Raw genomic sequence first — 17,038 nt, 5'->3', positions numbered from 1 at the left:
TCCAGGCTACTGAATTTGTTTAGCTTTGTAATCAATGTTAGGCACTTTTTTCTGATACTTGCAATGTGTTGAACATAGATGGTGAGGACAACACACTTCTACTTTCAAAGTCAATTTCTCTACTTTTCCATAGTTTCTCTACTTTTCCACAACAATCAAACAGATATTTTCTAACCCAAAATAACCAATGATTTACATATACACAAGATGACTTTGACAGGGACATCTGTTTTGAAGCCACCGCGCCTCCATCTTGGCAGGTGTAAAAAATATTTTGGAAGCTATAGAAATGCATTTATTTAATTTCTACATTTGTTTTTGCCACTTTTATGCTATTACAGACACCTTAATGCATACTTTTAAATGATATTATGTGAGCTAAACATAAAACAATATATATATTAATAATTTAAAATTATATATAGCTTTTCCTTAAAGTATATATATTTTTTATGTACTAATGTTACTGTCCCCACTACAACAAAACATATTTAAATACATTTTGTCCTTGAAACATTTAATTGAAATACTGTAAAATTCCATTAATTTCTATTTAGGTCTGCTTTTCTGAGGAGGGCCAATATGGCCGACCAGTGGCTTCAAAGCCTGTCATTGGTCAATACATAGCATCAGCAATCCATGGTTTACATACATGATTAATATTAACCCATCCCCATGTGCATGCCATCCAGAGAGCATGCATCGTGAAGAATGGTGCAATACAATCATTGCTATTGAGTCATAGCAGGGGTGTGGCAATCCCTGTCCAACATATGGTTGGGTTTATAGTGACAATTTGTTTTATATTATTAAATAACATGCCCAATGTCTTTTTGGGGAAAAAATAAGAAAAATATATATATGCAACTCTTGCATGTAGACTAAATCGTTTTGAATTCATTTGGTCAGTGCACATTTGGATGTATTCCACCTCAACTGGATTGTGTAACATAATTACTTTATGATCAATGACTTGCAGCACACCTTGTAATTTCAGATTTAAATTGCAAGATTATTTTTGTTCCATTCAATAGATGTAAACTGCCTGGGTGACTATTGCGATGTTCCCTCGCTGATGTCGTCAGACCAGGGGGTGGAGCTACGATGTTGCAATCATGCTCAGTCGCGCATCACCAACTTCACTGCTGTAACAGAAAGGATATTTGAAGCCAATGTGCTGTCCAGTCCATTCTCAATCAGTCGGTGGGGGCACGTCTGATTAGAAATCTACTTTTTAGGGACTCCATTTGGAAATTAAAGGTTTACTATGCAATTGACCAAATAGGGGACGTGTAGCTTACTCTTCCCTATGACCAATTATTTATCTGGACGCATCCACGAGTTTCCATAACTACTTCGGACAAGTAGGCGCTCTTTCTTCATTATTGTGCAAGAGTCTTTAAACGTGTATTTTCTCTATTTATAGAAAGTTTTGCTGGTTTTCTACTAAAAGCCTCTGGCTTTTTCGCAAGGAAAACACTGGATACACAAGTCGCTACACACCGGGAATGGAACAAAGGCATCTGTACCAACAACAGTAGACACCAGTGTTGCCGCCTCTCTTCAAAGCAAAATAACCTATTCAATTTGTCAAGGACTTTAATACATATTTTGCTTTGGATATGTGAACAGACATCCCGCACAACAAACGACGAAAGCTAATTTGAACTCGTATTTTATGGTTACATAATTTGCACATGCAACTGTAAATACGTTAGACTCCCTTGAACCACTTTCTTTTAGAAGGAAGAAAAACATATTTTGTCCTAAGCTCTCAAAATTATTTGGTTTCCTCTACACAGCAAGGGTTTTGCTACGTTTACTGCACATTTCGAGTTTCTTGACAAGCAAAGCACTACACCAAAAGCTGGAGTTACCATACCATTGTTCTGTTCTGGAAAGCTGACCCCTTTGTCTTCCACTGCCAAGGTAAGAACTTCTTCACAATTTTCACCCTACCTCAGTATCCATATTTTTATCATACAGTTGAAGGGGTTGCTTGCAGTCCCGACATGTATTGAAAATTCATAATTTTTTTACTTGTATGTTGTCGCGAAACAACAATGTTAAACTTTTAGAAAGTGATGGTGCAACTCTCCCTTCCACTCTTCGCGCTCAGTGAAGTATCCCGAGGTCGCTCTATTTCTCAGAATTGCTCGCCGGTCTGACCAGTTTTACCTGGTTCAACAAATATTTATTTCGACTTATAACATGACCCCCATGTGACCTCTTCTAGTTATAATGTAACTTTATCATAGTTATTTTACTTGTAAAACTTCAGGCCTTGGCGCAAGCTAAGGGAAGCCTGACGTAACTTTTATCATGACGTCCGTCCATGTATTTAACTTTTTTTTTCATTTGGCTGGCTGAGAATGACTGACTCACTAGCCACATTTCGAAAGAAACAGTCAGTAATTTGAGTAATGCATATGACAGACAACATTGCTCATCAGTCAAGGCTCCATGGCGTCATCCAATAACTTTTAGCCTGTTATTTAGCACTGTTTAATGGTGGATATGATTCCCGTCTCCTCCAAGTTCCCCAAATTGTAAATTATGCTTTGTATGTGCAATAAAAAATACAGTATTTGCACACAGTAAGTTTTTATAGGTAGTTATTTCACTGTGCATTTGAAATGTGGTTATCAGCATATCCAATCAAACACAAATCATACAACCCACTAGGATAGCCCTACAGGTTACCATGTGGTTCAGTCACGTCCTACACATATTGCAATGAAACCCACTAAAACAACCCATGCGACTCTTTCAGATGAGTGTGAACATCTCTCCCGCCCCTGCGCCTACTCGTCCCCTGCGGCTGAAGCGGCTGGAGCTGGATGACCCCCAGGACTACACAGAGGCCCTAAAATGCAAGCGTCCTCGACTGAGCCTGCCACCCTCATCCCCCGGCCTGGCCCCATGCCTGAGGCCCCTGAGACACAGCCCGAGTCCCGCGGGCTCCGACCACCACTGTGTGTCCTGCATCGGGCCCTACGTCCTCCTTGAACCCACAGAGGGAACAGAGACTTACAGGGCCATCCATAGGGTCACAGAGCAGGAGTACACCTGCAAGGTATGTATTGTAGCTACATGACCAGATAGAGTGGTGTGACTGTTTGCTTAATGAAGTCGCCCAACTGTCGGTACTTGCTTGATACTGTGCCTGAAATCGACCTATGCACACACATCCCTTTTGTGCCGTTCAAGTTCAGCTTATTTTTATTTTGTCAGGAACACATGGTGTTCTTTGACACTCGAAAGGGTACATTATCCTCAGGCGATAAAGAATATGCATAGCTGTACTGTAGTCCAGTCTGTAATTTGACCATGAACTTATGAACTGTAACCTAACTCTACCCCATGTCCTCTACCAGGTGTTTTCTATGAGGCGGTACCAGGAGCTCATCGCCCCCTACGCCCGTCTACTGCCCCACGACAACATCTGCCGCATCGCAGAGGTGGTGATGGGCGAGCGCAGCGTCTACGTCTTCTTTCAGCATAACTACGGTGACATGCACTCTTACGTGCGCACGTGCAAGCGGCTCCAGGAGGAGGAGGCGGTCCGTCTCTTCGGCCAGATGGCAGCGGCGGTGGCCCACTGTCACGAGCACGGCGTTGTCCTGCGTGACCTCAAGCTGCGCAAGTTTGTCTTTGTGGACCAGCAGAGGTTAGTAGTTGACACTTTTCTTAACTTAATCGAGTTTTAGCTGAGGAACATGATCATCTGTTTGCAGGTTAGATTGCCTTACAGTAGTGACTGAGACCTGGCCCAAATTCATCATCTGAATGTTTAGACGGCCAGGCATATGTGGACTATGTTCACTTCCATTATGTCACTGCTAAAGAAAGCCCTTTAGTTGGGTAACTGTTAAAATGACTCTAAAGATCTTCATAATGCCTTAATCATGCCATCATAACTGTCATATAGGACTGCAATTTCTCCAACCCTGTAAACTCCAGTGTTATTCCAGGCAGTTATGTAAGCCACTGTATTATGCATGCATATGACCCAGTGCACCACCTGTAAATCACACAGAGCAGACTACATGATGTCCCACCATGGGGGTTTGATTACTATGATGACTCAACCTCTCTCTGGTTTTCCTTAGGACCAAGCTTGTTCTTCAGAACCTGGAAGACTCATGTCTGCTCCATGGGGACGATGACTCTCTGACGGACAAGCACGGCTGCCCAGCCTACGTGGGCCCTGAGATCCTCAACTCGCGCCACTCCTACTCAGGGAAGGCTGCCGACGTGTGGAGCCTGGGTGTGGTGCTGTACACCATGGTGGTGGGACGTTACCCTTTCCAAGACGTGGAGCCTGCTGCGCTCTTCAGTAAGATCCGCCGGGGGGCATTCACAGTGCCAGAGTCACTCTCAGTGCAGGCCAAGTCGCTGGTGTGCTGCATGCTGCGAAAAGCTCCCTCAGAGAGACTGGAAGCCGCGGAGCTGTTGTTCCACCCGTGGCTGAACTGTTCCAACAACACAACACCTCCCAACACGCACCTCAACCCTAGGAACTGCACTGACCAAGTGGTCCCCAGCTACACCGACGACATGTGTTTCTAGAATAAAAATGTTAAATATCCTCTGTCCTTCATCGTCCACTTTGTCCTACTGATGCAAGTACAGCGGCATAATCTCCATATAGGAAATACTGGTAATGCAGGTTTTTTTCTCTCTACCTGAAATGTTTGGTGACATTTAAGAAACATATCATAGTCATAAGGCATTGCAAATGTCTATAACTGCAGCGTTGTTAACCTGCTGTTAGACATTAGCATGTATATATGTTGAAGTTGTGCTTTTGAAGAAGTTATGAACATGTTATGCATGGCCGTTAATCTGAAGTGTTACCAAATGTATAACATAGTTCTGTGTCGAAGCATCTGTTGGCATTGCAGACAACAAAGCAGTAACTACCAAATACTGTATCTCCTGGCCACGTGTACACCTACCTCCGAGGTAGGGTCCAATGCAGTTAGTCCCACACTGCAGTGTAACATCAAGAAAGGTGCTTTTCAAAGGCTACCCAACTTTTGTGCTTTAACCAATAAATGTTTTGTTGACTCAATGGGAAGAACAGGTGAAAAGTCTTCAGATAACATGCCCTATAGAAGCAGTCTGTCGAGCTGTATTCCCCTTCACAAAAGGCAGTAATTTTACTTTTTTTGTTGAGCAACTCTGTTGGGAACACTAAATTGAAGATCTATATCTGACAGGATTGATACCTGATACCTCCGAACTTGATGAAATCCTGGAATACTTGATGCACGTTTTGTGCCTTTTTATGTAGGCCTACTGTTTATATATTTCAGTGACCGATGGATCCTACCAACCGTTGAAGTGCCTTGTTTTCATAACCACAGTTTACGTTTAGTCCACATCCCTATCAGAAGTTGAGTTTTGCTTTACCAAAGACTAATGCTGCATTCATAACCAAGTGGAAAGGTGGTATTTACCACATACGACTGGGAAAAATCCACTTGAACGCCCCTCCAACTGGTAATTACTAGTGGGAAACTCGTCTATCACCCCGGAGTTTAGACTTCTCTTACATGCTGATCTGAGGTCACCTACTAAGGAAATGATCTTTAACTGCATTTTCAGCAGTTAAATGCAACAAAACATTTATAAAAAGCAATCTATTAATATGGTTTTTGAACACTTTGTTCACAAGCATGATAGCTGTGCTTTTGGTTGTTGACAACTTGTTGGACATTACCCAACTCAGCATTTACAACTTGACAACTGGTAATTACCACCTTCCCACTTGGTTATGAACGCAGCACTAGGCTACCCTCAATCATCACTTATGGTGTGCCGATAGTTTTAGTCATCTGTGATTCAGTGATCGTTCGCCTCGGTCACAGGCTTTGTATGTTTTCTGACGAACGTATGTCAGAGTTAGCATGGTGTCCTAGATCCCTAGACAAGTGTAGTCATTACCTCAGGTGTGAGTTAATGTCTGTAGAAGTATATAGTGCAGTGGGTTAGATCCTGAAGAATACAGTGCTGTAGTGTACTTTAAACATCTTGAATACCCATGTAATGGTGAAATCGTGTTAGTATCTGTTGACCTGAAGAAACAAAGGCATCACATACATTACACAGTACTGTGTGTTAGGCGTGATGATGCCTGCATGCAGTTCGCTGACCCTAAGTAGATCTAAGATCATACACTAAGCCACAGCTCTTATTGTGACTTTGTAAATACTTTTTTGTAAGAAAAGTACACACTTTTTCTGATGTTGGTTTGGTGGATGTACTTTTGTGAACAAGTATTTGTTGCCAGTAAAAATAAATCCTTGAACTGACTGTTTGCAAATCAGTTTTTTTTGCGATAAGACCAAACTTTGTCATTACACAATCTCTATTTTCAGGGTCAGAAAAATTATTGCAGGAATCAAGAAATTATTTAACTATAAGCACGCCTTGATTCAGCTTGGACTAATACCAGGATGTAACGTGCAAGGACCGAGGTTATGGCCAATTCATACTTAATAGTAAAGATTGTCGGGTTTCTGCTATGGCTGACAATAGTAATCATGCACTACCTAGCCTCATTCCAAGTCTTGTACTGGTTGGATTACACCGATTTTGAAAGAAAAACACTCACCTGAGTTTGTCAAGAGAATAACACATCTACATTATTTAAATCAGTGTTATAAAAACATGTTTTAGTCAAGACCTTTGTTGTACATGGTGAGTTGGTGACAAATGATACAAGTTGAGAAAAAAAACAAGTATGAGGTCTTTAAAAGGTGCCAGAAAGAAAATTCAACTCTTCTGCAATGTATTAAATAGGTCAACCTTGCGATGGGAATTTAAAACCAAATGTTTTGACAGATAATATATCCTGGTCTTTAACACAGACTAAAATAAATGTGGCTCTGATACAAAAGCATTAGCCTTCTTTAGCAATAATATTATCTTGCTTCTTAGTATGTAATTGGACCATATCATCAGGAAGTCAGAAAAAAAGCTTGCCTGTCCTTACCATGACAACCACCTGGTTACCACACATGGGCCAAACTGATCACAACAAATCAACAGTGACATGTACAGTACCAGTCAAACATTTGGACACAGCTACAAGGGTTTTTCTTTATTTTTACTATTTTCTACATTGTAGAATAATAGTTAAGACATAAAAAATATGAAATAACATATGGTATCATGTAGTAACCAAAAAGTGTTAAACAAATCTAAATATATTTGAGATTCTTCAAAAGTAGCCACCCTTTGCCTTGATGATAGCTTTGCACACTCTTGGCATTCTCTCAACTAGCTTCATGAGGAATGCTTTTCCAACAGTCTTAAAGGAGTTCCCACATATGCTGAGCACTTGTTGGTTGCTTTTCCTTCACTCTGCGGTCCAACTCATCCCAAACCATCTCAATTGGGTTGAGGTCAGGTGATTTTGGAGGCCAGGTCATCTGATGCAGCACCATCACTCTCCTTCTTGGTCAAATAGCCCTTACACAGCCTGGAGGTGTGTTGGGCCATTGTCCTGTTGAAAAACAAATGATAGTGGGACTAAGCGCAAACCAGATGGGATTGGGTATCGCTGCAGAATGTTGTGGTAGCCATGCTGGTTAAGTGTGCCTTGAATTCTAAATAAATCACCAACAGTGTCACCAGCAAAGCACCCCACACCTACCTCCTCCATGTTTCACAGTGGGAACCACACATGCGGAGACCATCTGTTCACCTATTCTGCATCTCACGAAGACACAGCAGTTGGAACCAAAACTCTTGAATGTGGACTCATCAGACCAAAGGACAGATTTCCACCCGTCTAATGTCCATTGCTCGTGTTTGTTGGCCCAAGCAAGTCTCTTATTATTTAATGTCCTTTAGTAGTGGTTTCTTTGCAGCAATTCGACCATGAAGGCCTGATTCACTCAGTCTGCTCTGAACAGTTGATATTGAGATGTGTCTGTTACTTGAACTCTGTGAAGCATTTATTTGGGCTGTAATCTGAGGTGCAACAGAGGTAACTCTGGGTCTTCCTTTCCTGTGGCGGTCCTCACGAGAGCCTGTTTCATCATCATAGTGCTTGATGGTTTTGGCAACTGCACTCGAAGAAACTTTCAAAGTATTTGAAATGTTCCGGATTGACGTACCTTCATGTCTTAAAGTCATGATGGACTGTTGTTTCTCTTTGCTTATTTGAGCCGTTCTTGCCATCACATGGACTTGGTCTTTTACCAAATAGGGCTATCTTCTGTATACCCCCCCTACCTTGTCACAACACAACTGATTGGCTCAAACGCAATAAGGAAAGAAATTCCACAAATGTACTTTTAACAAGGCACACCTGTTAATTGAAATGCATTCCAGGTGACTACCTCATGAAGATGGTTGAGAGAATGCCAAGTGTGTGCAAAGCTGTCTTCAAATTCAAATAACATTTTATTGGTCGCATACACATGGCTAGCAGATGTTAATGTGAGTGTAGCGAAATGCTTGTGCTTCTAGTGCCAACAGTGCAGTAATATCTAACAAGTAATCTAACAATTCCACAACTACTTCATACACACAAATGTAAAGGGATGGAATAAGAATATGTACATATAAATATATGGATGAACGATGGCCAAGCGGCATCAAGGCAATGGGTGGCTACTTTGAAGAATCTCAAATATATTTTGATTTGTTTAACACTTTGTTGGTTTCTACATGATTTCACATGTGCTATTTCATAGTTTTGATGTCTTCACTATTATTCTACAATGTAGAAAATAGTAAAAATAAAGAAAAACCCTTGAATGAGCAGGTGTGTCCAAACCTTTGACTGGTAATGTACAGTACGTCTAAAACCTCTGTTAAGTAGACAAAGAATAAGACAATCAACAAGGAAATATGTACTGTAGCCATATCTACCTGCACAAAGTATGTATGTCTAAAGCTAATTCGCTGATCACTTTGGATGTTGTTGACATTTGAAATCAATATCTGAGTAAATTCAGGACAGGTTTGCGGTAACATCTCTAGGGAGCATGTTCTACACTAGAGGCAGATAGATATACATCACATAGAAGGGAATGGATGCAACTTTAGAATACCCACCTGTATATTTCTACTATTATGTACCCGAAGTACAAAGGACGAGTCTTTGTCACATTTTACTTGAACAAAAACAGCCAAGAGCAAGACTTGTGCCACATACAGATGTAGGATCTTAATTTGAACCCGTTTGCTCCCGCAGGAAAATAATTCTGCAGCAACCTGAAATGTGAATTATAATTAATTGACATGTTTTGTAAGGGAAAATCCGGTCTAAAATTTCAACGTGGAAATTACTTTTTAAACCTTAAGTACACTACAAGTTTAAAATGTCCTGCATTGCAGGAAAGTTCACCTGCAACAGGGTGATCAAATTAATATCCTACATCTGTTACAGTAACACTGTCCAGCTGGTATTCAGTAGGACAAACACAATACTGATACAGTAGCTGTGAGGATCGATATCCAGCTAACCAACCACTCACACTACTAGCCCTAAATAGGTAGCCTTCAGTCCTCCCATTAATCACAAATGCATTATTCTATATTAAGTACATTTCCATCATGCGTCATTTGATAAGGAAAGTTGGACGATAGGCATCACGGCTAGATTTGTTTTGAAACTATAAGTCTAAAATGACATTTCAAAACACAACATACGGTGGGAGAGCAACAGTTGGACTAAATGAAAACTGCTCTATAGCTAGACTTCTGCTATCATAAACTCTTCAGACAAACTAAAAACTGTTCAACTAAAGCAATACCTAAAAATACTTTTAAAGTTATTAAAATACAAGATATGTAAATTAGGTTCAAACAGTACACTCTACAGGCAGAGTTTGTATTTGGTGTGAGAATTCACACGTCACACTTGTCCTTAAAACATCATAGAATTGAGAATCAGAACTAGATTCTGGAGTACTTTTGGAACAGCGATGTAGAAGAACTGTATTTGCTGGCTTGACCAATAAAACTATAGACTGCACTAAGTCCTGTCGCTAAATAAATAAAAACATTGTAGGTTTGAGTAGCATTGGTATGGAAGGCATAACATATCCAAGAGGCAGACTGATTCAAGCTGGTATGTGAGTTTTCCATCAGCTAAGTTGAGTATGCCCCCTTGTGTTCAAACATGCCCTCAAGCATGCAGTCTGAGAATGGTCCTAAACCTAAGTTGAGTCAATTTGGTTCTACAACAGCCCACACTTTGGAACAGTAAAGCTTGAAAAACAGAACATGATCATAAAAATCACAAATTGTGTTTACCAACACCAACACCAGCATAGAGAATGTGAAATATGTTGCAAATTAATGAGTGCCAGAACTTGCTCCAATACCAGGTCAAACAACACACGCCAAACATAAAAGCTTTTGCTTCTGATAAACAAGGTAATGAGAACATAGCAATGGAAAACTAAAACGAGACACAAATAAAGTAACCGAGTAACAGAGCTCCAAGCTCACAGTCTGACTTCAGTAAAACATGAGGTCCACCAAACAAATGAATTAGAAAAAAATTGAAATAAAATCCCAACCCGAACAAGTTTAAGATTGTAAGAGAAATGGTGGCGACGTGGGTACAGACAGACATCCAAGTATACTGTCTGCTCCTGCATGAGAATGTGACTGGCGCGTCACTGGGCACACAGGGCACCATACCTACTGAGAGAAGAAATACATGGTTCAGATTAGAAGATTAGACCGCCCCAAACGATGCATCCACGAACAGTACTAATTCAACATAAAGACTGTAAAACAGTTTCATTCTCTATGTTTTCCATACCAATCACATTTTCTATTTTTCTATTTGGGGAAACCTTTCTGTGAAGAATGCAGGCAGTGTGTCCTCCTCACCTCTCTTCATCCATGTTCTCATCATAACAATCTTCATCCAGCTCCAGGTCCAGTTCGTTGCCAATGCCAGAGTCCCGTGGGGCCATGAATAAACTAACACGCGGAGACAAAATCAAATGTTGTTCACCACAGACCATTTCAATGTATAAGAAATTCTTTCAGGGATGGAATAGAAGTATTTTGGGCATTCGCCAGTCGGAGTAGTAGACAGATTTCTAGTAGTCCAGGTAACATTCGGGTCCAAAATCTGTGCCATGCGATGTTTGAAAAGACAAAATATCACTGCCGGGTTAGTTTCTAACAGCCCAGTCTGAAAAGTACTAGCCTCAGGCTAGCGGGCTAGGTTAATTTCTATCCCTTCCCTGGTTCTTTGGCTAGGTTGACTGACTGCCAAGGATATTTATCCATGCATTGAGCTTTGAGCAAAAGATAAGTATTTATTTTGTTGATCGTATTGCCAGTATGCAGTTATATTGTCTTTGACCAACCACGTTCAGATCGTAAACAGATGATTTCCACTCAGATAAAAGAATACCATACCCAGACAACTGTCACGTCAAATGGACATAAGAAGTTAAAAAAGGTAATGGTCACTCAAAAATAATACATTCATATTTTGTTAATTAGTCCATTTTTAATACAACCCCAAAGAACTGTGCACATCAATCAAGATGATTAAAATGTAGGACTTTCAATACAGAGCACAAAACTGTAATAATGATGTGTTTTGCAGTCTTCAGTCTTACCTGACCGAGCGGCATGTGAAGAAGACGATCCTCTTCAGCCTCGTGTTGTAGAAGAAGTAGTTGAAGGACCACATGTTGCCCACCTCTCCATACGGGTCAGAGTCCAGGTCTGGGTTGTAGCTGCAACATCCAAAACAAAATGGCCTTTACATTCTGGTTTACAAATGACAGGTAACTACCAAAATAAAGCAAACCCTTGAATAAATGACTATACAAAGTATTTTGAAAGCAGGTGCTTCCACACAGGTGTGGTTCCTGAGTTAATTAAGGAATTAACATCCCATCATGCTTAAGTTGATGTATAAAAATGCCCAGTTGCCCATTATTTTGGCTACCATTGCTAGAAGAAAAGACCTCAGTGACTTTGACAGAGGGGTCTCAAAGGAGCATAGGGGGTTTAAAGGGTGTCTGTCTCAGTCACCAGATCTCAACCCAATTGACCACTTATGGGAGATTCTGGAGCGGCGCTTGAGACAGTGTTTTCTACCACCATCAACAAAACAACAAAATTTGGAATTTCTTGTGGAAGAATGATGTGGCATCCCTCCAATAGAGTTCCAGACACTTGTAGAATCTATGCAAAGGTGTTTTGAAGCTGTTCTGGCTCGTGGTAGCACAATGCCCTATTAAGACACTATGTTGGTGTTTCCTTTATTTTGTCAGTTACCGGTATGTCTCCTCGCATATGTTTAAAGGTGGCGGTGCTCGTGCCGGAGTCTGGTGTAGTGATAGCGCTGCAAACTCCAGACCACAAATACCCGCTATCTACCACACATACCCTCTCTACCTTTAAGAAAAAATGGCATTGCTCACCTGTAGATGTCACACTCCGACAAGCAGATCTCTGTGTCGATGGCCTCCCACAGCTGGGGCTGTAGCCGACTGTACTCCTCCCCAGCCGCCGCCGACAGACTGCTGTTCACCGCATTGAACACCTAACATCATACACTGCGTTAATAATGCCATACAAACACAGAACTTTCGTGTATATCAGGCCGTTAGGATTTAGCCAACACTGACCATGTCTAGACATCAACTAATAGATTCAAGCAGAGTGTGTTGTACTTTTCATTTTGGAGTTGATCTGTTAGTCCCCTTCCCAAGCCTTTTGTCCTCCAGGTAATGGATTACAGTCTCATACCACATGACACCAGACAGGCTTTGGGTCGTGTACAAGCTGCCTCGGCACGTCAAGCCCAATCAACTCCAGCTACTGTGTAGTGAAAGCCACGACGCAAAACCATCAGAATACGCTGGTTCTGGTGTAAGCAATTCCTACCAGCAACGTGAGGCAGGTACAGGGCACAGTTGTGTAGGTAGGAGATATTAAATCCTCACCCAGTTTATGCTGGGCTCTCTGCTGAAGTCGTGGCTCTTGGTGCGGCTGAAGTCATAGTCGGGGCGGAAGGATTCGTTGAGGGTGGCAATCAGGTAGAAGAGGGTCTTCCTGCTGCACTTGTCAGAGAGAGGCCCCTCCCCCTCGTCTCCACTCTGACTCTGGCTCAACCTAAAACCACAGCACAAAACCACACCCTAGTTAGTGTTATGAAGATGTTCAGTGCACACTTGTGAATACTTGTCATTTCAACTGTCTGCTTGACAGGAACTAATGGATTCTTCTAGGTCTTCAAGTGACCAGGCCACGAGCATTACAGAATACAGATTGAATGTGTTTAGTCATTACACTTCTATTCACTATCACTATTAGAGGTCGACCGATTAATCGGAATGGCCGATTAATTAGGGCCGATTTCAAGTTTTCATAACAATTGGAAGCCGGTAATTTTGGACGCAGATTTATTTTTTATTTTTTTACACCTTTATTTAACTAGGCAAGTCAGTTAAGAACACATTCTTATTTTCAATGACGGCCTAGGAACGGGGGGTTAACTGCCTTGTTCAGGGGCAGAATGACAGATTTGTACCTTGTCAGCTCAGGGATTGAATCTTGCAACCTTACGGTTAACTAGTCCAACGCTCTAACCACCTGCCTCACAAGGAGCCCGCCTGTTACGCGAATGCAGTAAGAAACCAAGGTAAGTTGCTAGCTAGCATTAAATGTATCTTATAAAAAACAATCAATCAATCATAATCACTAGTTATAACTACACATGGTTGATGATATTACTAGTTTATCTAGAGTGTTCTGCGTTGCATATAATCGATGCAGTGCGCCTTCGCGAAAAAGGAGTCGTTTCTCCAACGTGTACCTAAGCATAAACATCAATGCCTTTCTTAAAATCAATACACAGAAGTATATATTTTTAAACCTGCATATTTAGCTAAAAGAAATCCAGGTTCGCAGGCAATATTAACCAGGTGAAATTGTGTCACTTCTCTTGCGTTCATTGCACGCAGAGTCAGAGTATATGCAACAGTTTGGGCCGCCTGGCTCATTGCGAACTAATTTGCCAGAATTTTACATAATTATGACATAACATTGAAGGTTGTGCAATGTAACAGGAATATTTCGACTTATGGATGCCACCCGTTAGATAAAATACGGAACGGTTCCGTATTTCACTGAAAGAATAAACGTTTTGTTTTCGAGATGATAGTTTCCGGATTCGACCATATTAATGACCTAAGGCTCTTATTTCTGTGTGTTATTATGTTATAATTAAGTCTATGATTTGATAGAGCAGTCTGACTGAGTGATGTTAGGCACCAGCAGGCTCGTAAGCATTCATTCAAACAGCACTTTCGTGCGTTTTGCCAGCAGCTCTTCGCAATGCTTCAAGCATTGCGCTGTTTATGACTTCAAGCCTATCAACTCCCGAGATTAGGCTGGTGTAACCGATGTGAAATGGCTAGCTAGTTAGCGGGGTGCGCGCTAATAGCGTTTCAAACGTCACTCGCTCTGAGACTTGGAGTAGTTGTTCCCCTTGCTCTGCATGGGTAACGCTGCTTCGAGGGTGGCTGTTGTCGTTGTGTTCCTGGTTCGAGCCCAGGTAGCGGCAAGGAGAGGGATGGAAGCTATACTGTTACACTGGCAATACTAAAGTGCCTATAAGAACATCCAACAGTCAAAGGTATATGAAATACAAATGGTATGGAGAGAAATAGTCCTATAATTCCTATAATGACTACAACCTAAAACTTCTTACCTGGGAATATTGAAGACTCATGTTAAAAGGAACCACCAGCTTTCATATGTTCTGAGCAAGGAACTTAAACGTTAGCTTTCTTACATGGCACATATTGCACTTTTACTTTCTTCTCCAACACTTTGTTTTTGCATTATTTAAACCAAATTGAACATGTTTCATTATTTATTTGAGGCTAAATTGATTTTATTGATGTATTATATTAAGTTAAAATAAGTGTTCATTCAGTATTGTTGTAATTATTACAAAAATAAATGTATTATTATTATTTATTTTTTTATATCGGCCGATTATCGGTATCGGCTTTTTTTGGTCCTCCAATAATCGGTATCGGCATTGAAAAATCATAATCGGTCGACCTCTAATCACTATATTATACATCTACTTTAAAGTGTGTGTGAACTCTACATGCATTAGTTACATTTATCTGAAAAACACTGACCATTTCTCCCAAGTACTGAATAGATCTCTACTTCCTAAGGCGGCTGAAGAAAATCAGCATGCTGCCCCGGGGCCTCTCCAAATACTACCGCTGCACCATCGAGAGCATCCTGACCGGGTGGTGAAGACGGCCCAGTAAATCACTGGGACCGTGCTCCCACCCATCCAGGACATCTACTCGAAACGGTGCCTGAGGAAGGCACGCAACATCATCAAGGACCCCATACACAAGCTGTTCTCTCCCTTACTGTCAGGCAGGCGGTATCGGAGCATGAGGTCTGATAACAACTAGTGATGGGTCGTTCGCGAACGAACGGCTCTTTTTGAAGGGATCTTTTCGGTGAACGTCTGGAACCGAATCACCTCAGTGAAAGAGCTGTTCATTTAGCTCTCTGATTTGCATACTACTACTACTGCTTCTTGACCTCAAAACAATGTTTTTCTGCAGATCTGTAGTCTTACTTGCTGGGGCTGATTCCTGAGGACTGTGGAGGGGACAGGGCTTCCAGGACATGAGGCAGTCCCTCCTGGCAGAACTGTTTGAACATCTGCTTATCCTCGCCTGCCATCTTGCAAGAGTAGCTTTCGATCCTGAGGAAAGACACAGTGCAAAACAAAGAACGGTTCATCACACCATGCATCTACTTAAGCAAATGATGTGGTTGTGAAAATCGACTTCCTGTGTAACAAAGTTAAGTTGTGTTAGGTCTGTTAAATTCTGTGCAAATGTTTTCCCATTTCTAGGTCTACATACCAAATGGGTTGGTGGCACTACTGAAGTGTTGAGAACTTACCTTCCTATTATCTGACAGTCCCCCATTTCAATGGTGAGTCTGGTGTTTATGGCTTCAAAACTTGAATTTTCCAAGAGTTTCATCTTGAGTTTGTTTTCTTAAGCAAAATATAAATTGTTTAAAATGCACTCATCCCCTGTTTAGCACCTAGGCTTGAATACCACACTGCTATTTGTCACCACCAGGAGGTCAGGTCATCAATTCTGATAAACAAAATTACACTTGTCTTTACACCCCTGTCTTGCTTTGTACACTTTAGTTAGATATTCAACAATGGTCGTACTAATTTAGTTAGGCTAACAATTAGCTATGCACTGGCCCACAACAAAAAAACTCGGTCAAATGTGTCGTTCAAAAAAACAGCGAACGCATCAACTTTTCAGGCCTATCAAGCTGCCTAGCTAATGGAGCTAGCCATTTTGCTAATCCTGCAACAAAGCTTGCCTTGCATTTAATACCTCCGAGACAACGGGCCGTGGAGAATGAAGATCCTCAGCTCGCGCGCGCAAAACAGTTCGGTGTATCTTGCGCTCGCTTAATTCAACACCAAAGTAACCAATTTCAATCACACACTTTAAATTCAATATTGCACGATTCATTTACGGATGATGTAAATATCTTTGTCGATGGCTTAAGGCACTTATATTTCTGATAAAAATGTCTTCCTTTTTACTGTGAAATTTCCAATACCTGCCATTAAATAAACTGAAATTAGATACAAAAATCTTCATCCCAGCTTTTGTATCAGAACTTAAAGAGAAATCCCAGGCTTCTCGAAGCCTTTCGCATTCGATATGCACCTGAATTTGTCTATTAAAACAGCAAAACAATTTGGTTGTTTTGATCCTTCCTCAGTGTAACTGCACTTCCTTCTTCCCTACAAGCCCTTCCTCTTTTAGCGCATTTTGCCTCGAGGGGGCGCCATGGGGCCATATAAACATGCAATGACGTTTTATAATAACACCCCCTCTTCGTCCATTTATAGTAGACTTACACTTGCATTAAAGTTAACACACAAAAAGCAAATATCATATCATAAATTATTAAAATACATATTGGTCTATCTGGATGTTATGAAACG

The 17,038-nt window shown here is 41.1% G+C and overlaps 2 protein-coding genes across 4 annotated transcripts; one reads left to right on the top strand and one right to left on the bottom strand.

Moving 5' to 3' along the window:
* The first annotated feature begins 1,120 nt into the window (after positions 1–1,120).
* LOC120062484 (tribbles homolog 2-like) lies at positions 1,121–6,321 on the top strand. 2 transcript variants are annotated; one of them, XM_039012497.1, is made up of 5 exons: positions 1,121–1,364; positions 1,803–1,929; positions 2,774–3,076; positions 3,378–3,670; positions 4,113–6,321. In XM_039012497.1, exons 3-5 carry the CDS (start codon positions 2,774–2,776, stop codon positions 4,570–4,572), a joined length of 1,056 nt encoding a protein of 351 aa, XP_038868425.1. In that variant the 5' UTR covers positions 1,121–1,364; positions 1,803–1,929; the 3' UTR covers positions 4,573–6,321. The 2 variants fall into 2 exon arrangements, with proteins under 2 accessions (XP_038868425.1, XP_038868415.1); XM_039012487.1 differs by having other exon boundaries at positions 1,121–1,929.
* Positions 6,322–8,718: 2,397 nt separating this feature from the next.
* LOC120062469 (repressor of RNA polymerase III transcription MAF1 homolog) lies at positions 8,719–16,839 on the bottom strand. Of its 2 annotated transcripts, none has more exons than XM_039012467.1 (7): positions 15,958–16,839; positions 15,626–15,754; positions 12,954–13,122; positions 12,429–12,550; positions 11,616–11,735; positions 10,870–10,962; positions 8,719–10,677 (listed from the first exon to the last, which is right to left on the bottom strand). In XM_039012467.1, exons 1-7 carry the CDS (start codon positions 16,038–16,040, stop codon positions 10,650–10,652), a joined length of 744 nt encoding a protein of 247 aa, XP_038868395.1. In that variant the 5' UTR covers positions 16,041–16,839; the 3' UTR covers positions 8,719–10,649. The 2 variants fall into 2 exon arrangements, with proteins under 2 accessions (XP_038868395.1, XP_038868403.1); XM_039012475.1 differs by having other exon boundaries at positions 8,719–10,674.
* Between the last annotated feature and the right edge of the window lie 199 nt (positions 16,840–17,038).

Source organism: Salvelinus namaycush, chromosome 2 (genome assembly GCF_016432855.1).
Source record: "Salvelinus namaycush isolate Seneca chromosome 2, SaNama_1.0, whole genome shotgun sequence".
Classification (NCBI taxonomy): domain Eukaryota; kingdom Metazoa; phylum Chordata; class Actinopteri; order Salmoniformes; family Salmonidae; genus Salvelinus; species Salvelinus namaycush.
Note: the sequence above shows the minus strand (reverse complement) of the source record. Positions and strands in the feature narration are given on the sequence as shown.

Bases quoted from the DNA above. Each gene is read 5' to 3' on its own strand.
- LOC120062484 (XM_039012497.1), top strand. From the start codon at position 2,774: ATGAGTGTGAACATCTCTCCCGCCCCTGCGCCTACTCGTCCCCTGCGG. The intron at 3,077-3,377 runs GTATGTATTGTA...GTCCTCTACCAG, and splicing joins AGCAGGAGTACACCTGCAAG to GTGTTTTCTATGAGGCGGTA. The intron at 3,671-4,112 runs GTTAGTAGTTGA...GGTTTTCCTTAG, and splicing joins GTCTTTGTGGACCAGCAGAG to GACCAAGCTTGTTCTTCAGA.
- LOC120062469 (XM_039012467.1), bottom strand. From the start codon at position 16,040: ATGAAACTCTTGGAAAATTCAAGTTTTGAAGCCATAAACACCAGACTC. The intron at 13,123-15,625 runs GTAAGACTACAG...CTGTGGTTTTAG, and splicing joins TCAGGAATCAGCCCCAGCAA to GTTGAGCCAGAGTCAGAGTG. The intron at 12,551-12,953 runs GTGAGGATTTAA...GTATGATGTTAG, and splicing joins GAGAGCCCAGCATAAACTGG to GTGTTCAATGCGGTGAACAG.